Raw genomic sequence first — 24,371 nt, forward strand, 5'->3', positions numbered from 1 at the left:
TCTCTTCCCGTACCTGCTGAGTATTTCCAGCATTTTCTGTTTCTGCTTTAGATTTCCAGCATCTGCCGTTTTTTTTGATTCTCACATTCAGTTTTGTGGATTCTCTTTGGACCTTCTTCCGTGTGCCTTTGCCTTTCCCAGTGCTGCCTTGGTGGCCGACTGGTGGAAGGCTGTCAGATTCCATTGGGAAAGCCTGCAGATGGAGGGTGACCAGGAGTAGTGTTGTGTTACAGAAAGTCCAGCTTATGACCACTTCATCTGGGCATGGGCAGCAGCAGTCTCAAGTGCTTGGCTAACAGGCAACAGCAGGAGCACAGGTTACCTGGCAGTGTGGAAATAAAGAACGCTGTCCCCTTGTGAGAAGAGAGTAGATTGCAATCCACGAAGCCATTTCACTCCTTCAGAATGACATCTCAGCATTCCTAGTTATCTGTTGAAGGTCAGATTGCTGGACTAGTGGAGACCCTGAGAGCCTCTTGTCACTTTCATAGAACGTACAACATAGAACAGTATAGCACAGAACAGGCCTTCTGCACAGAACAGGTCTTCATGTGTAGTCATTCTACTGCTGCTCCAGCACTCAGAAGTTGGATGTTTACATCATGTGCTGCAGTGGAAGCTGTCACAATGGCTATCAGATACCATATCATGATTGGACTCGTAAGTGTGTGGACAGAGTTGGCCACCGTTTCTATCCTGGAAGGAATGGATTATAATCTTTCTGCGAAGCCCTGTGCCAAGCAACTGCCAGACCACTCCATGCTCCTTGACTGTCAAAACAGGCTTTCTGGCAGGTTTCCCAAGGCACTACAAATTTCACTCTGTATCACTTTTCTCTGCATCCTGTCTCACTGAAACCCTCATCCAAATCCTCTGCAAACTTACCTCCTGGTGAGCTGGCACCTGCACTGTCCTTTCTCCCTGCCCTGGCTGCTGGTCTGTCACACCCAGTACATCATTGTGCACAGATTCTGGCTCTAGGATTTCTCCAATTATACATGGTGGAATATCTGAGGAGTTGGAGATGTGCTGCTCCCTTCCTGTTGAATCGTGTTGCCAACTCTGGTTGTACAACACCTTGTTCTGTAAGCAGGAAGGAAGGATGTCAGTAAGTATTATGCTATCTGCTTGGCTGATAATGGGTATCAGGTTTGAGTTGCTGAAGTGCACAAGCCACAAGAGGAGTGGCTAACGGGAGTGAACAGGCATACCTGCAAATGATAAGCTCCATGGAAGAGATGTACTGGTTATCATACGGATGGCATTACTGAGCCTGTGGAACGACGGGGTCGACACCATTGAAACGGACAGTAACTTCATACAAAATGCTTTTCACACTCCCACGTTTCCGTCACTGTCTTTGAATGAGTAGCTGGAGCTGATGTAAGCACCCCATGGTCTGCAGTAAAACTGTGAGAGGGTTTGGTGAAGCATCTGAATATTAGAAATGCTTCCTGAATGATCGAAACCGTTGCTATGACAATGATGAGAGTGCAGTAAAATGAGTAGTGTTTGGGGCAAGTGGTGCAGTTGGTGAAATGTGCAACTTGTGGATACGGTAACTGACTTTGACCATGGATTTATGGTCATTGAACTTCATACAAAATTGCCAAAAATTTCCACATGGCTCAAACCCTGGTATTGGCTATCTTTACGCATTACCTCCTGATTAGCCCTTCTAAATTGCCTGCAGATATGGAGCACCTCTCCAACGTTTCACTTCACTTGAGTAAAGACTCCACTGGAGTATCCGTAAACCTTGGAGTCCACTCCTTTCATGTTTGCAAGGTCAGATTAATTTCCTGCGCGATTGCAGCAGCCACACAAACCTTCCCCACCTTTAAGCAGTGCAAGCCGCTCAGCAGATTGGCCCCCTGTTGTTGCTTCTGTGAAAGCGAAAGGATGCGAAGAGCTTCCTGGATGCCCAAGTCACTGAAGGCAAGCAGGCAACACTAAGTTGGCAATTAACAGCCAACGGGTAATTAAACAGCATGATTTCCTCACTGTTTTCAGGAACGATGGCATTTTTCTAGTTACTTTCATTTCTGGTTTGTTGAGAGTGTAACTAAAAATCATCTGTTATTCAACCTTTCCCTAGTTTTCCTCACTTTCAGTAAATCCACCTGAAAATGAATGCAAATTGAACCTTGGCTCTGAAATTCAATTCCACTGACTTAAGTGGAACCAAATTTCATATGGGCAGTTCAACAGATGTACATTGCGAGAGCAGTCAGCAAAGCGTCTGGGATCTTGGCATTGAGATAAAGTAATATCTCATTTTACAAACAGCCTTAACAAAATCATTCTAACAAACGTTGTCCTGGAGCCTATTTGATTCAAATCATTCAACCGTGTCTTGTGAATGAATATTTTTGTGCCTTTACATGGTATTATATTTGCCTTCTATCATGAGCTTTTATGTGGTTTTCAGGAATGCATCGCCTTCATAATTTGAGACATTATATTTGAGGTTTTGAGTCCAAAAGTATCAAAGTTATGGTGAATCTTTATAAAAAGGCTTGGCAACAGCTGGGGTGTTGTGTCCAGCTCTGAGGCCTACACTTTCAGAAGGATATGAAGGTTCTTGGAATGTTACAGAGGAGATTTACTGGCAGAATTCTAGGGATAAAGGATTTTAACTAAAAAAAGTGTTTGGAGGTTGGTAGAAGATTATGACGGGTTTGTAAAGACGCTAAAGTGGCTCCCAGTAGCTGATGTTATGAGGACTTGCGGGCATTTTAAGATTGTGAGCAAGTGATACAAATGGGATGTGAGGAAGAACTTATCTTTGCAGTGAGTGATAATGACCTGGAACTCATTGCTTATGAGGACAGTGGAAGCAGAGAAGTCGATCAATGATTTCAAAGGGAAACTGGATAGGCAGTTGGTTCCACTTATGTCAATTAGCAAAACATATAAAACAGACCATAAGAGTTTCCACAGGAATGTTTAAAAAAAAATTACTAGCAAGGGCAGATTTGAGTCCCTTCCAGATGGAGAACTGAAGGATTATAATGAGAGATAACAAAATGGCAGAGGAACTAGATAAATAATGTGTCTGTCTTCAAGAAAGGCGTGGAGCATCTAGTAGACCTGCTACATCACGGTTCCAGGAGCCCTGCTTCAATCCAGATCTCTGGTACCGTCTGTGTGGGGTTTACACGTTCTTCCTGTGACCGCGTGGGTTTCCTCCTACATTCCAACGCCATGCCGGTTGATAGATAAATTGGATGCTGTGAATTGCCCCCCAATGTGCCTGTGTGTGGTGGAATCTGGAAGGAGCAGAGGGAAATGTGGAGAAAATAAAACGGGATTTGTGTAAATGGACGCTTGATTGTTGGCTCAGAGCCCGTTTCCATGCTGTAGAGCTCTATGACTTCAATGAAGCACAAAAATAACTGGAGAACCTACCTGTGTAAAGGAAATTACCTGTGTAAAGGAAATTACCTGTGTAAAGGAAATTAGAATAAAAAAGAAATACTACCGGTAGTTAATGAGCCTGAAAACTGATAATTCAGAAGGATCTGATGATCTGCATCCCAGGGCTTTAGAGGAGGTGGTATGCAAATAATGGATACTCTGGTTATCATCTTCCAACATTCTATATATTATACAACATAGAACATTACAGCACAGTACTGGCCCTTTGACCCACAATGTTGTGCCGACATTTTATCCTGCTCTAAGATTTATCTAACCCTTCCCTCCCACATAGCCCTCCATTTCTCTATCATCCAGGTGGCTATCTAAGAGTCTCTTAAATGTCCCTACTGTATCTGCCCCCAAAGCCTCTGTTGGCAGTGTGTTACATGCACCCACCACCCTCTGTGTAAAAAAAAACTTACCTCTGACATCCCCCTTATATCTTCCTCCAATCATCTTAAAATTATGTCCCCTCGTGTTAGCCATTTTCGCCCTCGGAAAAAGTCTCTGACTGTCCACTCGATCTGTGCCTCTTATCATCTTGTAAACCTCTATCAAGTCACCTCTCATCCTCCTCTTCTCCAAAGAGAAAAGCCCTAGCTCACTCAACCTATCCTCATAAGACATGCTCTCCAATCCAGGCAGCACCCTGGTAAATCTCCTCTGCACCCTCTCTAAAGTTTCCACGTCCTTCCTATAATGAGGTGACCAGAACTGAACACAATACTCCAAGTGTGGTCTAACCAGAACTCAAGACAGCTGCAACATTACCTCTCGGCTCTTGAACTCAATACTCCGACTAATGAAGGCCAACACACCATACGCCTTCTGAACAACCCTATCAACCTGTGCGGCAACCTTGAAGGATCTGTGGACGTGGACCCCAAGATCCCTCCGTTCCTCCACACTGCTAAGAGTCCTGCCAATAATCTTGTATTCTGTCTTCAAATTCAATCTCCCGAAGTGAATCACTTCACATTTTTCCAGGCTGAATTCCATCTGCCACTTCTCAACCCAGCTCTACATTCTATCAATATCCTGTTGTGATCTACAGCAACCTTCTACACTATCCACAACACCACCAACCTTTGTATCATCAGCAAATTTACTAACCCACCCTTCCACATCCTCATCCAAGTCAATTATAAAAATCACAAAGAGCAGGGGTCCCAGAATAGATCCCTGCGGAATACCACTGGTCACCGACCTCCAGGTAGAATACGTTCCATCTACCACCACCCTTTGTCTTCTATGAGTGAGCCAATTCTGAATCCACACAGCCAAGTTTCCCTGGATCCCATGCCTCCTGACTTTCTGAATGAGCCTTCCATGAGGAACCTTATTAAACACCTTACTAAAATCCATGTACACCACATCCACTGCTCTACCTTCATCAATGTGCTTTGTCACATGCTCAAAGAATTCAATCAGGCTTGTGAGGCACGACCTGCCCCTCACAAAGCCATGCTGACTGTCCCTAATCAGCCTATGCTTCTCTAAATGCCCAAAAGTCCTGTCTCTAAGAACCTTCTCCAGTAATTTGCCCACCACTGAAGTAAGACTCACTGGTCTGTAATTCCCAGGGTTATCCCTACTCCCTTTCTTAAACAAAGGAACAATATTTGCTACCCTCCAATCATCTGGCGCTACTCCAGTGGCCAGTGAGGACGCAAAGATCATTGCCAAAGGCGCAGCAACCTCTTCCCTTTCTTCCCATAATAACCTTGGATATATCCCATCTGGTCCCGGTGACTCATCTATCTTAATGTTTTTCAAAAGTTCCAGCACATCCTCCTTCCTCACGCCAACATGCCCTAGTGTGTCAGTCTGTTGTACGCCATCCTCACAAAGGTCAAGGTCTCTCTCTCTCTGGTGAATACTGAAGCAAAGTATTCATTAAGGACCTCCACTACCTCTTCCGACTCCAAGCACACTTCCTCTTTTATCCCTGATCGGTCCTACCCTCACTCTAGTCATCCCCCTATTCTTCACCTACGTGTAGAACATCTTGGGGTTTTCCTTAATCCTACTCGTCAAGGACTTCTCATACCCCCATCTAGCTTTCCTAAGTCCATTCTTAAGCTCCTCTTGCCTACCTTGTAACTCTCTAGAGCCCTGTCTGATCCATGCTTTCTAACTCTCAGGTAAGCTTCTTTCTTCCTCTTGACAAGATATTCTACATCTCTTGTCAACCATGGTTCCTTCACTCTACCATCCTTATCCTGCCTCAATGGGACAAACCTATCCAGAACCACATGCAAGTACTCCTTAAACAACCTCCACGTTTCCACTGTGCACTTCCCCAAGAACAACTGTTCCCAATTTATGCTCCCAAGTTCATGCCTAATAGCATCATAATTCCCCCTCCTTCAGTTAAATACTTTCCCATATTGTCTGCTCCTCTCCCTCTCCAAGGCTATGGTAAAGGTCAAGGAGTTATGGTCACTATCTCCAAAATGCTCTTCCACTGAGAGATCTGAAACCTGATATGGCCTCTCCTCTAGTTGGCCTGTCCACATACTGTGTCAGGAATCTTTCCTGGACACACTTAACGAACTCTGCCCCATCTATCCCCTTTACACTCAGGAGGTGCCAATCAATATTAGGGAAGTTGGAATCACTCATGACAACAACCCTTTTATTTTTGCACCTCTCCAAAATCTGCCTCCTGATCTGCTCCTCAGCGTCTCTGCTGCTATTGGGGTGACTTAGAATACTCCCAATAGAGTGATCTCTCCCTTCCTGTTTCTGACTTCCACCCACACTGACTCAGTGGACGATCCCTCCAGGACATCCTCCCTTTCTACAGCTGTGACACTGTCCCTGATCAGCAAAGCCACTCCCCCACCTCTTTTACCTCCGTCCCTGTCCCTTTTGAAACATCTAAACCACGGAATATCCAGCAGCCATTCCTGGCCTTGTGACAGCCAAGTCCCTGTAATTGCCACCACATCATAGTTCCACGTACTTACCCATGCTCTAAGTTCATCACCCTTATTCCTGATACTTCTCACATTAGACACACTTCAGCCCATCCAACTGACTGCAGTCTTGCCCTTTCAAATGCCTATCCTTCCTCACAGTCTTTCTACACTCTGCATCTACTTGTACAGTAAATGAACCAACCTCTGACCTATCCCTCTGGTTCCCAAACTAGTTTAACCCCTCCCCAACAGTTCTGGCAAACCTGCCCACAAGAATATTGGTCCCCCTCCAGTTCAGGTGTAACCTGTCTCTTTTGTACAGTTTGTACCTTCCCCAGAAGAGATCCCAATGATGAACAAATCTCAAACCCTGCCCCCTGCACCAATTCCTTAGCCATGCATTCATCTGCATGTTCTGGAATAGTTTTTTGTAGATTCAAGGGTGGCAAATGTGACCTTACAATTATTGAAATGAGGGAGAGAGGAAATAGAGAACTGACCTCCTGGCTTGGTACCACTAATTAGGATTAGGTTAGAATCTATAATAAGAACACTTAAAAAATAATAATAGTATGATTGAGCAGGTCAATGACAGCCACCTTATCTTGTAACGATGTCCCCTCATTCGATATCTGCACTGTCATGCCCTGTCAGGATTTGTATGTTTCAATAAGATCAAGCCACATTCTATGGCCACTATTCTTTAGAGCTTGGACAAATGAGAGGTGAGCTTGTTGAAACGTACAGATTTTTAAAGAGGGTCTGCCAGATATTACCCTGACTGTAGTATCTAGAAGTAGGGGTCAGAACCTCAAAAACGGGGTTGACCATTGTTGGATTTGACTGTTTTATATCTTTTCTTTTCAGTAATTTTTACATGTATAGTGTTTAACACACCTCAAGTGGCTGTACAAGGTATAACTACTTCCTAGCTGGTTGGTTCGTCCATCAGGTGAATACGTGTTTTCTCATTGGTTGGTTTTGCCACAGGTATCTAACAGGTTTGCTGATTGGACTGTTGTTATCTAAGAAGTATCTCTTATCTCAGGTATAAAAGGTGTCGTTTTTTTGTTAACTCTCTTGCTCTCTTCCCCCTGGCCTTAGCTCTGTTTAGTTCCTTTGTCTCGGCTCATCTCCCAGTAGTAAAGCTAGTGCCAAGTGCTCTGTGACTGTTTCTTTGTCTTAAACTTTTCCAATAAAACTTTGTGAAGCACCAAGTTGTTTTCAACTCATTCCTGGACTCCTGAAAGAACCCGTGGATTCGAAAATAACCAGATCCGACACCATTTAGGACTGATGTAAGGAGAGAGTTCTTCATTCAGATGATGGTGAATTCTCCTCCCTGGCAGAGTTGTGGAGACTGTCATCAATTACATTTCAGAACTGGATTGATCAATTTCTGGCTATTGGGGGAATTACGGGATGTGGGGAATTACGGGATCTGGGGATTAGTGCAGGGAAATGGCTATAAGGTGGAAGAATTAATCATGACCTTGTTAAAAGGCACAACAGGTTTGATAGTGGAGAAGCTCAGGGGGCTGAAATGACCACTCGACGTTCTTATGTTGATGGAATTAAGCTTGCAGGGTTGCAGGAAGAGGGCAATGGGATTGATTGGTTTACTCTACAGAGAGCCAACATGGTGTTCAGATGAGTGCTTCCTCCTGTGGCGTAATCACTCTAGAACTCTTAGGTTTCTATGTTTTGTGCTTCGTGCATAGAGCAAAGAACAGCATTTTTTTAACCAGACACAAATGTTTTCAGTAGAATGGGAAGATTTTCAATTTGCCACCCAAGCAATATGATTCAGATGCTGACAACAGAAAGCTCCAGAGGGCGATGGAAATAAAAATCTTAAGGTTTTAAAATGGGTGGTCAGTCACAATGCCAGTTTTATACCAGCAAGGCAAGTTCAAAATCTGTTCCTACACACCTCACTTCTGAAACAGGACAGCGAGTCAATGTAAGCCGAGTAAACAAAACCTCTGTACATGGGAAACATAAGAAATTTCGAAAATACTTTATTTCATTATCACTAGTTTCATGTCTGAGATTCAGAAATTGCATCGACAGCCTTAAAAGCCAGGAGCAGGGCTTGTAGTTCTGGCCCATTTTTTTCAATCCATTGTATTGTTTGAGGCCTTGTCTCTACTCAGTGCCTCATCACTCAACTCCAAGACCATGTGGTCAAGCAACATCAACCTTTCAACTACAACTAAATTCCAGTGAGTCGTGAACATTAGCAATGACAATGGGTGATAGGTCTATGGTGAACCAGCTTATACAATATAGAAGAGGACTTGTATTCTATTGAATTACTATTAATGCTATTCTGTCTGAAAAAGGTTATTTGATTCACATTGATCAAACGTATTGGACATCAGATAATTATATATATTGCCACACATGGCTATCAAATATTCTGTTGAATTCGCTACAGAATTTGGGGTGAGACCTGACACCCTAGCCAATGCTAAGAGTGGTTATTTGCAAGTAATTTAAAATAAATATATATGGTCTATCTTATATTCAAACTACCTCCAGAAGGAAGTTGTATATTTACTGAAAATAGTTATCTGGATGTGCACATTAGAAAGGCCCTTTCTCATTCTGATCTCTCACATTCAGTTCCTGTCTTTCTAATCTGTTCCTGGAATTTCCTGCATTTCTTTTCTACTGCAGATAGCGTAGCTAATGCAACTTGAAGTTTGCATGTGATATTTTATACAGTTAATGTAAGTTAAGGTTTTTCCATGTTTGGAAATACATTCCAGAAATGAAGCTTGAAGCTGTGACTCAAGGATTCATACAGCTCGCCGGAAGATGAAGGAATTCTGAAGTGTGACAGATCCACAATCATTTTAGCAGTAAAAGGAGCTGAACACATGTCATGGCTTGTTTCTCACCACAGCTAAATTGATTCAATGTTCCAAAGGAACTCAACTAAATTGTGGCCTACCCGTTACTAAAGTAACACATGCTAGCCATGTGTGGCAATATATATGATTATCTGATGTCCAATATGTTTGATCAATGTGAATCAAATAATCTTTTTCAGACAGAATAGCATTAATAGTGATTTACAAACTTGTTTACATTTAAAATTAAATTAAACATCTATCTTAATTATATAATTTTGTTAATATTCCTAAACCTCAGCCTTTATTCCCTACAGCATCGAAGCACTGCATTAGGAAAGCAGAGTAAAAAATATTAGGTGACTTTCAGTCTAAAATGTATTCATATAAAATTTTATGGCTTATAATTTAAATCCTCTGAAAAGTCTTGCTCTGATTAAGTGCCATGCTTCCTCATCATAGAGTAAAATCCTGTGCTGTCACAATTTGCCTGTGTTGTTGTTCAACTGGAAGATCTAGAACAAATCTCTTATCCTTCATTGTCTCTGTAATTTCAACACTGTTATACTTTCGTTATTTTCCCCGTGTGTTCCAATGTTTTTAAGCAACAAAATTCTGTCCATATGTAAGCTTTTGTTTTCCTCTACTACTGGTTCATTAGCATATTTTTATGAATAATATATAAAAAGTTACTTTCTGCCATCATAAGACTCTTCTTTCAGATAATTAAGGCTATTTATTAAAAGTTTAGACTAGACTGTGTCAATATTCGCACAGGTTGTCCCACACAGAAATAATACTTTCCAGTGGACCAGTTAAGTTTAAAGAGAGCGTGGGAACTGGGACCCCAGCGAGTAGAAAGGGAGGAGCAGCAAACATTACCTGATGAGCCAAATGCTGAACCATTGGGATTTCTGAATAGTCAGGTAGGGGATTATTGGAGTTTTGCAACAGTTAGAATATCTTTTAAATCCCAGTTGCATCCAAATAATTTGTTACCTCAAACAATGCCTTTTTTTGTTACTTCTTCTGCTAAGACAGATGCTCATCTCATTGGTAATGGGTTTTTGAGACAATAACTTGGAAATGATAATGTCAATAAAGTAAGTTGCCATTTCAGACATGTTTATTGTTTGGTACCTCCAAAAGCATTTGGTCTTTCTTCTCTCAACCACGCAGGGAGGAAAGGTTGGTTCAAATGGCAAACATTTAGAAATTACAAATGTAAAAAGTGTTCACAAAATTGTTGAGCTGGATACTTTTTAGCACAAGTGATAGCAATAGTCGAAAAAGAATTTTGCTTAATTGTGAAACAGACTAAGATTTTAACAAAAGGTCCTGAGATAAGATTCCTGGTGATACATCTGCTATGTTTAACCAGTGTAATGAGGATAAATTTACAAGTTTTGTTGCCTCCCTTCCTCAGAACGTCAGAGATTATTGGGCCCTGCAGGATTTTCCATCTGTGAGTTTTATTGGATAGTAAACGCTGTGCCACCATGTTCTCCCCACCAAATAAAGTCCTGACGTGCAGCCGGCATTTCCAAAGCTATAGACTGGATGAATGATTTGTAAATTTAGTCCTATAATGGTCATATAATCCTGATATCAAATTATGCCTGTGGTCCCAGTATTGAAATAATACTCTTTCTGTAACCCTGATATTAAACTTCTTCTGGTCCTGATGTAAACTCCGCCGATGACAAAACAATCCTTACATTAAAATGCTCTAGTGACAGTACAATCCTAACAGAAACCACCTCCTCCAGTACCAGAACAGTTTATGTTAAACTCCTCTAATGGCAATACAATCTTCATTATTAAACTCCTCTAGTGACAGTACAGTTCTCATGTAATATTACTCTGATTGTAGCTTTACAATCCTGATGTAAAACATGCATCTGTATATTCAGTTGTTTTACAGCTGATGCAATTATCCTTCATAATGCACATACAGCCAAGAGGTGCTTTCAACTGGGATTATGGTTGAATCCTGGGATTACATTCTAGACCAAACGAGAGATTTAAAAATATTTGCAGTATTTGGCTTTCATCTTTATGTTGGCAACATGCGGAAAGTGATTGATTGTCTTTTTTTTGGTATTTCTGTATAATGGTCAGAAATCTGCTTATTCGGGTATCTGTTCATCTGGACTTGACTGTGTGAATTGCTTGTAGATCACCTTCATGACTGTTAGCCTTCTGTTTACAAGAAGTTGATTGAGCAGACTGAACCGGGCTGCAGCTGTTGTGAACAACATAGCTGGCCAAGAACACATTGATCAGTCTCAGCATGAAGGATCAAGAATTTCTGCAAAAATTAATGAGGCACCAGGGTCTGATCAATGGTGTCTTGGAAGATCCTGCATCAGGTCACTTAGCTTCATGCTGTTTCTGTGATCCAGCCCATCTGGTTGACTTTTACACTGGGGTCTGATGAATGAAAAGCTTGCAAAATCCTGTTAATCTTTTGAAATTACTTTTCTTGACCGAAGACCAGCTGCATGCAGTGCTTTTAGATTCTACATGTCCGTTGTTTGTTAAGATCACCGACTGGTCGCAACGTCACTTTTCAAAAGTCCTAGGCCTGGTGCCATTGCTAGGAATGTGCGTCAGCTTTTAACTGCTCCAGCTGTAACTTCTGCAGGTGACTCTGTGATAGTGTTTTCAGTTGTACATATTATGTAATGTTCAGTGCTGGAATGGCAGCAGGATATACCATCTTAAGAGTTCAGAATAAAAAGAGAAAGAGGGCTGAATTTTCAGTTTTCCTTCCCGGTGGGAATGTAGTAACAGTGCATTGAAAGCAAAGCAAAAGAATTTACCAGCTGTTGTTGCTAACACACTGTTGTGCTCCTTCACATGGATGGATATTCAGCTGTTTGGAAATGTATAAACTGGAGTCTTAGATTTCAACCAGCAAGTATTCTGACATCAGAATCAGGTTTATCATCACTGAAGTAATGACGTGAAATTGTTGTTTTGCGGCAACCAGACAAAATTACCATAAATTACAAAATGAATAAATAGTGCAAAACAAAAGGAATAACGAGGTAGTGTTCATGGGTTCATGGACTGTTCAGAAATCTGATGGCAGAGGGGAAGAAGCTGTTTCTGAATCATTGAGTGTGGGTCTTCAGGCTCCTGTACCTCCTCCCCGATGGCAGTAATGAGAAGAGGGCAGGTCCTGGATGGTGAGGGTCCTTAGTGATAGATGCCACCTTCTTGAGGCACCGCCTCTTGAAGATGTACATGATGGAGTACATTGCATTTTTCTACTTTCTATTGATCTTAGTGAGGACAACAGGCTTGTAATTTCCTGGAGTAAAATACTGCAGCCACTGGAAAACTGAAATTATAAAAATGCTGGTAATACATAGCAGACCAGCCAGCACCTGTGGAGAGAGAAACAGAGTTAAATGTTTCAGGTTGCTGACCTTTCAACACAACTTGCGTTGTAATTTCCTAAATAAGTTTTATCATTCTTGTGAAACGCAAATAACACCTTCTTGCTCTCCCAGTCGTATGTAATTTCATTGATGATTAATGGACAAAATGGGGCTGACTAACAGCCAGCTTTCAGTTGCTTGTGGCTCAGCTCCTCTCAGACCCTCCCTGTGTGCTTGGCTAAATGCTGAAGTCCAAGATGAGGTCGATATCAGATGCTGGTGCTGCTGGACTCATCATTGAGCCGAATGGCAGAGCAATGCCGTGCTATGGAAAGGGAGGGAGCCTGATGCACTTTTTGTCGGCCCCTCACTTTAAGTCAAGGATGATTGGCATACGGATAGTGACACTATTCATTTGAATGGGGTTTATTGAGTCCTTGGGGGGGGGGGGGAGGTGAGAGGTTGAATAATTTTTACATTATTTTGATGTTATTAATTACTTGTACTTTAGTTGTAAAAATGTAATATTTCTTTTCAGTTATTTAAATCGGGATACTATAAAGGTCTCTGATGATTAGACTTTAAAAACAATTTAGTCTTTGTCAGTGGAAAACTGTCACAGCTTTTGTGGTGGAGCTTCAGCAGGACCTTGCTGACACCTACTTGCCACCTGGAGCTTGTTCGACGTCTTGAGTTGTTGGAGGTTTGTCTTGTTTGATCATCCACATGGTAAAGGTAAATCCAGGCAACAGGCCAAATCCAGCTTTATTCGGGACTTCTGCCAAACTAGAATGTGGGTTTTCTCCAGTACTTGCATCACAAATTACAGTGCATCTAAAAATATTTCTAATGTTTTATCTTAAACTACCCTGCTACTTTTACTTTTTATTGTTTGGATTTTCTCACTAATTGCTCATCATCCATAGTAACTGTAGTTAAACTCAGTACCAAGAAGTTCTTTGCTGTTTTATTTCCTTTTATCCTATGGCATATTTCCAACATTCTTCCCACAGTTTTGCCCTCCTTGTTTCATGTTGGATTCTAAACTTTGTTTTTCATCTTAATTTTACTCATCGTAAGTAAGAATTTTAGTAAATCATTATTGCCAAAGAATTGCGCTACACCTCAAGAAGGTAAAACTGCCTCAATGTGGCTTTTTGCCCCCACCATGATATCCCATTGCCCTCAAAGCTCTAAATCTCAAATGTAATAGAACTGGTGGCCCCACCATGATATCCCATTGCCCTCAAAGCTCTAAATCTCAAATGTAATAGAACTGGTGGACTACTCCAGAGCTGGCAGAGAAAGATGGGTTTGGAGTGCTAATGCAGGGTTGCTGGGTGGGGTATACACTTTGGGAGGAGTTGAGATTTTCAAGGTTCCAGTTAGGACATTTGGGTATTGAGGTAGGGTCAGGGACATCTTCGGCTTTCGTCATACATTCAAGTCGGGGTATACTGTTGATAGGTCTGAAGGAGACCCATAAACAGGAGTTTAAGAATGGGGGTGGGGAGTGGGGGTGGATTAAGCAAATTAAGATCTCAAGAGGACCTATCTACAAAGTGGAACTAAACACCAAAATTCATGGCAGTTGACCAAGTAAGCCAGTTTGTTACTTGGCACAGAAGTGGGCCTCACTTTCATTTGGACACCTGGGTGAATGGCCAGCATGAAAGAATTTTAGGTGAATAATCTCCAATTGTGCTATTAACACCACAGATGGCACTGCACATCTGGGTGTCTCTACACGACACATGGAGTTAGAAAGCAGTTGAAATAATCCACAATGCCTAATTGTAGTGCTACTGTTAAACAATCAAGTTTGCCATTTTCCTGACAGCAATAATGTTGATCGTAAATTCTTGCCCTGGTGAATATAAATGCTATATTGATTATACCTTGCTCCTCATTATATGCTGCAATAATTATCTTGCTCACCTTGTTTTGTGTATCTTCAGGAAGGTACCAGCCCACTGAGAAATGCATGAGTGATTTCAGTGTTGAGCAATGTATCAATCAATATACTGCCCATCACAGAGCAGTTGTCACCCTAAGTACAACAAGATGCATGAAAGTGGACACTGTGATGCATCTTGTTGTACTTAGGGTGACAACTGCCCAGTTTTCAGCAACTACAATGTATTTCTTGATATTAAATTTATCAGGGACATTTTTAAGCTATCCTGGAAATCTCTTCAAACCAATATAGGCCTCATTGATAATTATAAATCTCAATGAAACCATCCCAATGAAACCCAAGGACCAATCTTTCATGATCCTAGGGTTTCCTCCTTTAGGTGCATATCCCCGTTATCCAGAAACTTCAGTTTTATTGCAATTTGTGTTCTGACATTTCTGTTATTGGTGTCTTTGCCTCCTGCTTTGTGAATTATGCAGAGTACCATCACTGATTCAGTTTGGAATTGTAACCACTGTTCCATTGCCATCATTTTTTATACAAAATATTCACTTAGTCATTCTTCAAGATGCATATGTGTCACTAGCAAGGCCAACATTTACTGCTTATCTTTAATGCTCCTTGAGAAGTTGGTGGTGAGCTGCCTCCTTGAACTGCTGTGATACACATGGTGAAGGCATCCGTACCATACTGCTGTGTAGCAAGGTGCTGATTGAGGAATGGCAATATATTTCCAAGTCAAGTTGGTGTGCAACTTGCAAGAGAACTTGCTGCCGTGGATTCTGGTTCCTTAGTCTTATTCTTTTTGGCAATAGAAGATGCAGGTTTGGGAGATGCTGTTGAAGCAGTCTAGGTCTAGCTGAGTAATAGTAATGCATTTTATAGCTGCCACACTATGCAGCCACTGTACAATCATAGTAGTTTGGCTACCAATCAAGCAGGCTGGTGTGTCCTGGATGCTGTTGAGTTCCTTGAGTTTTGTTAACACTCTTCCAGGGCAAGCAGAGAGTGTTCCATCACTCTCCTGATTTGTAAATGGTGGAAAGGCTTTCAGGCATCAAGAAATGAATCACTGCATAAAGATATACAACCATTTTTGCTTGACTGGCGTAGTTGAGTTTCTGTTTAATAATGACTGCCCTCCCCCCCCCCCCCCCCCCATCCCCAGAACATTGATGATGAGGGACTCAGTAATGGTGATGCCATTGATTATGAATGATTGGTGATTAGATTGTTTCTTGTCGATAATTGCCCGAAACTTTTGTGGTATGGATGTTACCTAGCCCTTATCAGCCCAAGTCTGACCGTGGCATCAGTCTTGCTGCATGCAGGAACGGACTGCTTCAGTCGCTAAGGGGTTATGCGCAGAACTCAATATGTGAGGTCCTCGTCAGGGAACATCCCCATGTTATGATGGGAGGAAGGCTAGATGAAGATAGTTGAGCCTGGGATCCACCTCAGGAATTTCTGTAGCACAATCCTAGGGCTGGACAATTTTTTTTGCTAATAACATGTGCCACTGCCAATTGACCTAAATGAATCTTTATGTAGAAACTCAGTGGTCTTGATTATGCTACTCCCCTAGCATTCAAAACACAACATCTAGTTTAATAACTCCAAATGGAAGTCCACTATTTATTCTGCACAGCCATGTATACCGGTGGTGTTCCCGAGAGGGTGCGGTGCAACAGAGAATTCTTCTTTGTTTAGCTTGACCTCACTTATTGTTTATGCTGTCTTCCTGTCCCCCTGCAATAATAGCCGTGTTCTCCTGTTGTCTCATAGGTCCCAGGTTGCGAGAGACAGTTATTTAAATGCTTTAACAGACTAGTAACTGAAGTGTACAAAGCAGCAGGTGTTTCAGTTTGCTGTCTGTATGAAACAGTTATTGAATAGCATCCACGCCTTTACATTGAGTGTCCATTCATTGGTTATTAATGCATGCAATTAACTAGTTCAACTTCTAGTCTATTAATCATAAGTACTAACTGTGAGAAGACTGCACCAGTTTTAAAAAGTAGTTAACTTATCGCTTGGGGGTGGGGAAGGAGACTGGGAATGGACCACAGAAGGAGAAAAAAAGAGTGGGAGGGAGGGAGAGAAAAACCTGGACCGGTCCCCAGACACACACGCACCTGGCTACTTGTACCATTCAATAACTCATCCTAGAAAATTATAATTTCTGATACCTGCAGTATTTAAATGAATATATGGTCTGTTAACCAAACTGACAACACCTGGCAAAATTAGGGAGATGTCAGAAGTCCAAGGATTACCGGACTTGCATGGCACAGAGTGAGGAGAGGGAGACAATTGCACAGGAGAATGTTAAGCCATCAGAGGTTATTGAGGAAACATTATTTTAAAAGTGATGAAGTTTTAATGTTGTTTGACAGTGCAATTTATAGAAATTAATCACAAGTTCCCAGAACATTTTTGAACAGATTATAAGAGTTCCTTGTTAAATCTTAAATCCAAGACATATTGTATATATACAAATCAGAAAACAATCTGCTGGAGGATCTCAGCGGGTCAGGCAGCATCCGTGGAGGCAGAGGAATGGTCAGCATTTTTGGGTCTTGACCGAAAACATTGACCATCCCTCTGCCTCCACAGGTGCTGCCTGATCTGCTGAGTTAAGATATCTTTATTAGTCACATGTACATCAAAACGCACAGTGAAATACATCTTTTGCACAGAGTGTTCTGGGGGGGCAGCCCGCAAGTGTCACCACACTTCCGGCGCCAACATAGCATGCCCACAACTTCCTAACCCGTACGCCTTTGGAATGTGGGAGGAAACGGGAGCACCCGGAGGAAACCCATGCAGACACGGGGAGAACGTACAAACTCCTTACAGACAGTGGCGGGAATTGAAGCCGGGTCGCTGGTGCTGTAAAGCATTACGCTAACCTCTACACTACTGTGCCTGCAGCAGATTGTTTTTTGCTTCAAATTATAGCATCTGCAGTCTTGTGTCTCCAGAATATATATGAATATTTGTGTATCTGTTTACTCAAAGAATGTAAATGATTATTGCTGTATAACATAAAAAGAAAATGATTTGGCTCAGAATGTTTTACAAGCAAGAAAATCTTCATAAAAAGAGTTTGTTTAAAAACCAAAAAGTCCAGATGCTTGTCAATGAAATGCAAAACATTAATCTTGTAATGAAGTATGATTCCATGATTTTTAATACCAGCATGACTTCTACTGTTTACTTAGTCATCTGGGGTTTTGGATAGAGAATGTGTATAACATCATTAATATTCTAAATATGAGAAGCAATGAGGTTTTAATTAGTGGTTTTTGCTTTGTTTACTTTGCAGAGACTTAAAGCAGCGCTGAGTCAACACCCTACAGCTTTGTCAAATGGAAACATGAATATGATGGGTCAAGTAATGGAGATGATGACATCCAGGCAGGAACAGGCACCACAGCCACATCATCCCATGCACTCACATGCACACCAGCCTCCCCCACAACACCCCTTCACGCATCAGCACCAACCACAACCACATCAGCTTCACCCTCATCACCACCAACAAAGCCACACCCATTCTCATCCAAACTTACACACACACAACCCACAGCATCACAATCCCCCACTTCAGTCTCTGCCCACAGGAGCACAAAGTCAGGTAAATCATCTCAGGATCCTATTCAAATATTATTACAGGTAAATGGGTTCTGACATTGTTGGAATGCAGTATGAGGTAGAGATAACATAAGAAAATAGGAGGAAGCCAGCTGGGCCCTCAGGCCTTCCATGCTATTCGGTATGATGTGCCTGATGTGCCAATGCCCCATAGCACTCAATCCCCAAATCTTTTAAGAAATTTAACTACCTCCTCATTAGATACCTCCATGATCTAGCCTCCACAAACCTCCAGGGTAGAAGTGATCATACCTTCTGTATTCATTCATAATGTCAATAGGAATTTTAGGCAATTATAAGACAAAAATATGATGTATATTACAAAATATTTATCAGTGTCCCGAGAGAACTCTGGGGAACAATTTCTCCTGTTGCAGCCTCAAAGTAAGCTCATTAATGGTTTTTGTACACTGATGTTTCCAGGAAAATCATAAACCTTAATAATAAAAAAAAATACAGGTAGATTTGCAACTGGGCCTGAAACTGTGGAGGCAGCACACCACTGCCTCAAGAAACTTGGTGATCCTCATTTCTTTATGCCCAGCCCTTTATCACCTGAAGAAAAAAAAACTTTTTTGTAAACCTACCTTGCCAGCTGTAGCTCTTGGGAATGATCTGGGAGAAGGGTGGTTGAGGCAGGTGTTGTGGGTCAGTAGTGAGTGTTGGAAGTTGCCAGGACTGAAGTCAGAAGGAGCTCTGATGGCCATGGAGAAAACAATTCAATATCTTCGCAATAGTTAGCAAGCGCCACGATCATTAGAACTCCTGAGCAGAGCAGGCTTGACACTCCTCAGCTGCAAACTTTACACAGGAGGTCCTTTAACAGCTGTTAAGCTCTTAATTAATGTCTACAAGTGCATTGTACCTATTCCAGGAGATAGGAAGTGGAGTGGGCCATTTAACCCCTAGAGGGCTGTTGTGCCATCTAATTAGATCAGTGATGATCTATTTATTAATTCTACCTACCTGCCTTTGCCCTGTATCCATCATATCCTTGCAAGAAGAAATACAAACTGAACATTTACAAATTATTTTTCTTTCAACAGCTTTTTGGAGATGCAAAATTTCTCCAGGTCTCCTCTATCTTGGTTTAATATACTGCTTTCTGATAACCTTGCTCTAATTTTAAGGTTATACTCCCTTGTTCTGGATTCTGCATCAGAGGAGATAGTGTCTATCTGTCAAATCCTTTAATCATTCTGAAACACCTCAATTAGCTCATCCACTTAATCATCTGCTCTCAAGGGAGAACAAACCTAGTCTCTGCAACCTGTCCTCATAATTTACTTTGTTCGTACAGACCCATTGCTAAATTGATAATGCTTTGCTTGATGCCTGTAAAGCAAGTGCAATGCATACCAATTTCTATTCTTTGTGAAAGCATCATGGAAAATAGTTTTCATGTCAGTATGTTTAGGTATGCAGAGTAAATCCTGCATATGAACCATTTCCAGCACTGCAATTTAGTACTGTATGGCAAATTTTCTGAACCAAAGCTCCCAGCACAGAGAAATGAAAGACAGGTGAGCAAAACGATTTAGGGACATGTATTAACGTCAAAATCTATGATTTGCATTCCCAGGTGGCAAGGGTCCATACAGGTAACCTTACTCAATTTACCTTTGCTTATACTCAAAATACTGATGAGGTTAGCTCCCAAATAATTGGTAGTCATTTCCCATTTTATAGGTTTCACCACATTATTCTTTTTAGCATTTTTATAGCCCACTGATCCATGTTTTCCTGCAATCGATATGACAAAGCATAAATTTCATGGTTTAATGGCCGCAAACCACCCTGTCAAGACTCCGTTGAAATAAACAGCATTTTCTCACTTCTCAAGCACCTAAATTAACAGGAACCAACAAAAGTAAAAATGTATATATTTTGTTCAAGTGCGAGATAGCAAAAGGGAACTGAAATAAATCAAAAGGTGTGCTTACAAGTCTATGTATCAATCTCTCATTCTGACCTAGCATGAATCCCTTCTGAAAAAACTCTCATAGACCATTGGATTAATTTACTGCTAGCAATTGCTTCCCTCCTAATGTGGAAAGAATTGGTATGCATCAGGATTGAAGTTAGATTCAAGGGAAGTGACTCATTTTCACATTTTTCCATACTCAATGAATGGAAAGGAGTTGCCTTTCTCCATCTGTCATCATGATTCCCCCATCCCCTCTATGCTGCTTAAAAAAAAGGCAGGTGGGTTTTTTTTTGGTTGAGTTTATACTGACCCCCTTGCGTGACTCCAAAAGACAAGGAAGGAAATATCTGTGAGCATCTCCACTAAGGGGTCACTAAAGGTGGCTGCAAAATGTATTCCCTGATATGTGTGGGTGTATTGAAAGAAAAAGAAAAGCACTGATTGCTGCTTATGATAAAGTTCTGAGTCCAACTCCAGGGATTTCTGATGCTGTTTGGGTTTTAGGATGTTGGAGTAGATGGAAGGGTGGAGGGGAGGGAGGAGGGAAGTGGCAGGCAGTAGCTCTGCCAACAGTACTTTAATTTTTGCAACTTTCAGAATGGAAAATCCTAAGCAATGCATTTGTAAAGCATGGATCACATTGTTTTCTGGGATTTGGTTGTGTGTGGGGGTGTTGGAAGTGACAGAATGTGCCTGCTCTCTTTTGAAAGAGATCCTTTACATAGATATTAACAGCTTTGGAGCTTTGGAGTCCCCATAAGATTTGCCAGTTAAAATGTAAGTTGTTTTTTTTATAATAGACAGGGACAGTCCTGTACTGCAGTGTTTTGTGGAAAAATGGAGTTACCATTAACATGCGATTTCAGTTTGTTTTTGTGTTGGGATTGTGATCTTGTCCACGTGATTCCTGCCTCGTGTACTACAACTGATGGGTCTGGTTAGTTGGAATTTATATGACGGGTTCTTAGCTTTATAAAAAGGATAAAAAAAGGGTACAAAAATTTATGTTTGGTCTTTTCTCTAGGTCTCACCTGGAGCACAACAGATACAGTCTCCTCAATCAGGACAACCAACTCCAAGCAGCGGGGGCCGCAGGAGAAGAGTTGTTGATGAAGACCCTGACGAAAGACGGAGGAAGTTTCTCGAAAGAAATCGCGCAGCTGCAACGCGCTGCAGGCAGAAGAGGAAAGTATGGGTGCTCTCACTGGAAAAGAAAGCAGAGGAACTCACACAAACAAACATGCAACTTCAGGTGCGATACTTTCCTACAAATCAGTAACAGCATCTTCCCAAATAAATGCTTTTATATCAATGCTATTGTAATATTTTATGACATTTTCAAGTCTAAACATTCATTCCCATTTAGCAAGGTTTCATACGGGTGACCTTAATCAAATCTTATTACTCATAAAGATACTTTAACACCAAGTTTGCACGCAATTTAAATCAAATACATTTCAGTAAATGCAGAGCATAAACTGCTCTTGCCATTTTCTGTAGTTCTATTAAATTTGTAACATCTCTCAAGTTATTTTCTGTTCCAAGTAAATCCAGTAGTTACAGAAGTATTAAAATAGTGGTATAATATTTCATAAATCTTTCACATCTTTAATGAGTTCACCATCTATTTCAAATAAAACCAGACACCTTATGAAAGGAGGTGGCAAAAGAGTTTTCTCATAATATAACATCACAGGGTCAACACAAGGGACAGAGAATATATATTGATGAGTCTTTTAGTAACATTAAGACTGAAAACCTGTTCCATTGATTCAGAGGGGAATAATTAGAATTCAGAAAATAAATTACCAATATCAAAGAACTTAACACACAAAAAGCTGGAGGAACTCAGTCTCTTGTGTCTCAAAGAGCTTAATGTCTGACTTCTCATGTTGTGTATCTAATTGAAACATTTTATTTAATTGATGTGTACCTACCACTTCAAAAAGCTATATACTTCAGGGATTTTATTTAAACATGTCCTGGAGCTTAAGAAATGCAGAGCATTTGAAAACTTTGCTAACACATTTCCTGTACATAAGTCAGCGAACTTTCATGTCTTACCAGATTTAATGTTGGACATTGTGTCAAGGTGGGACTGTAGGATGTACCTAGGCAGTAAGTGTTGAGAAGGAAAGAACTGATCAGGACTAATGGGACATTAATGATGAGGCGGGACTGTAGGATGTACCTAGGCAGTAAGTGTTGAGAAGGAAAGAACTGATCAGGACTAATGGGACATTAATGATGAGGCCAGAGAGAGTGCGAGGAAACAAGATGAGATCACAACCTGCTCGTATATGATGATGGAAGGACACTAGATTATGGAGTGAGTTGTTGAGGCAGGGCGTGTGGATTAGTAGTCACCTTAGTAGTCCATGGCAAAAGACTCCTGCTCTGAACGGCTCCAAGCAGTGCTGGAGAACCATTCACTTGTTCTGGCACAGTGGTCCTTGCCTTACTTAAATCGGCCATCAGTAAAGCTGAAAGACAGAAAACAGCTGAGGCGATTAGGTATTTAAAAGAGTGGCCCACCTTCTGGGGTCACCACTCCCAATGTGTTTCCATCCAAAACAGTGGTGGGCAAATGGGTCAGATTCAGGTTTGAAATTTAAGTTTCTTCTTACTACCCACTTTTTGTTTGTAAAATGTTAATATTCTCCCCTTCATTCTTATCCCATCAATTTGAACCCAGGACTCAGAAGTGAAGGATGCAAATAATGCTCACGTGTAAACTGTGTTCACAGAATGAGGTCTCCCTCTTGAAGAATGAGGTGGCACAGCTGAAGCAACTGTTATTGACACATAAGGACTGTCCAATCACAATGCAGAAGGAGTCACAAGGCTACTTGAGTGAGTAAAATGCACTTCACCAAATAAAGGATGTGCCAGGGAGAATTCTCAGCTCACTGCTGGAGCATGAAGCTGGTGTTGTGGATGGCTCAATTTTCCAGTGAAATCATTGGCAAACGAAATCAGGAGGTTTCTAATCCAGCATCCACACAAAGAATTATGCTCTGGCAGAAAGTTGGAAATTATTTCTCCTAATTTTGGATGGTGGTTTTTTTTTTAAAACTATTAAAATATTTCAGAACAATCTAAAATTGAATTGAAAATCCAGTATCAGTAATCATAAAATTACCTGACTGTCATAATAAACCTAGCTGGTTCACTAATGTCCTTCAGGAAAGGACATCTGCTATTTTGACCTGTTTTGAATATATGTGACTCTAGATTTGCTAATTGTGGTTGATACTTAGCTCCTTCATCAGCCCAGGGGCAATTAGGAATGGGTGGTGACTGCTAGCCTTGACAAAATGCCCATACGCCATGAATGATTAAATAAAAATTGAGAGTAGTGAAAATTATCAATTTCACAACATAAGCAGCTTTAATTTTACTAAATTATCATTTTTATATAATGTACAGTTTTGTAAATTTCACATATCCTGAGATTTTAGTATGTATGGGCAGAAGTAAAATGGAAAGTAACTAAATCTCTATAAATGTTACTCAACTAGCTTCTCAACATCAGGGATAGCATTCATTAGGTCCGAAAAACACCATGATAAAGGTGTCAGAAAAAAACTTCAGTCTTCACAAGCATAGGACATAATTTAAAATGAACACAGTAGTGTAGCGGTTAGCGTAACGCTATTACAGCGCCAGTGACCCAGGTTCAATTCCGGCCGCTGTCTGTAAGGAGTTTGTACGTTCTCCCCGTGTCTGCGTGGGTTCCCTCCCACATTCCAAAGAGGTACGGGTTAGGAAGTTGTGGGCGTGCTATGTTGGCGCCGGAAGCATGGCGACACTTGCGGGCTGCCCCCAGAACACTCTACGCAAAAGATGCATTTCACTGTGTGTTTCGATGTACATGTGACTAATAAAGATATCTTATTTAGCATTTGGGAATGTTTCACCAATTTGAGTTGTTTTTTTTTTCCCATTTCTTGTTCCCCCCCAATCCAAATATACATAAGTTACTTACTCACCTGTAGGACAAACCCTACAACCTTCAAGAATAATAGCCAGCTCAGCACTTTTACCCAGACCAGAAAGTAGCCCTGGATCAAAACATAGTATGTATGGAAAACCATCCAGCTCAGAAAAAGTTGCACAAGCATTCAGATTGTCATTCCAGACTATATGTACCTGACCTTCATCGTGCAACCTACTGGGACTGGGACTACCTTACCCAAATAGTGCCAATTCCATCTGAGGTTCACATTACACTTCCTTCAGGTCTAGAACAGATCATGGGTGGCACAGCTAGTA

General features: G+C 41.2%; 1 protein-coding gene across 2 annotated transcripts in view; it reads left to right on the forward strand.

The window, feature by feature from the left end:
• creb5b (cAMP responsive element binding protein 5b) overlaps positions 1 to 24,371 on the forward strand; it is a 310,784-nt gene that overhangs the window by 278,173 nt on the left and 8,240 nt on the right. For both annotated transcript variants that reach the window (XM_052016820.1, XM_052016821.1), the window contains 3 exons: positions 17,841 to 18,152; positions 21,121 to 21,348; positions 22,844 to 22,949. In XM_052016820.1, coding sequence (XP_051872780.1) covers positions 17,841 to 18,152; positions 21,121 to 21,348; positions 22,844 to 22,949 — 646 coding nt within the window. The remainder of the gene's footprint in view (positions 1 to 17,840; positions 18,153 to 21,120; positions 21,349 to 22,843; positions 22,950 to 24,371) is intronic.

The sequence above is a fragment of the Pristis pectinata genome, chromosome 5 (genome assembly GCF_009764475.1).
Source record: "Pristis pectinata isolate sPriPec2 chromosome 5, sPriPec2.1.pri, whole genome shotgun sequence".
Lineage (NCBI taxonomy): Eukaryota > Metazoa > Chordata > Chondrichthyes > Rhinopristiformes > Pristidae > Pristis > Pristis pectinata.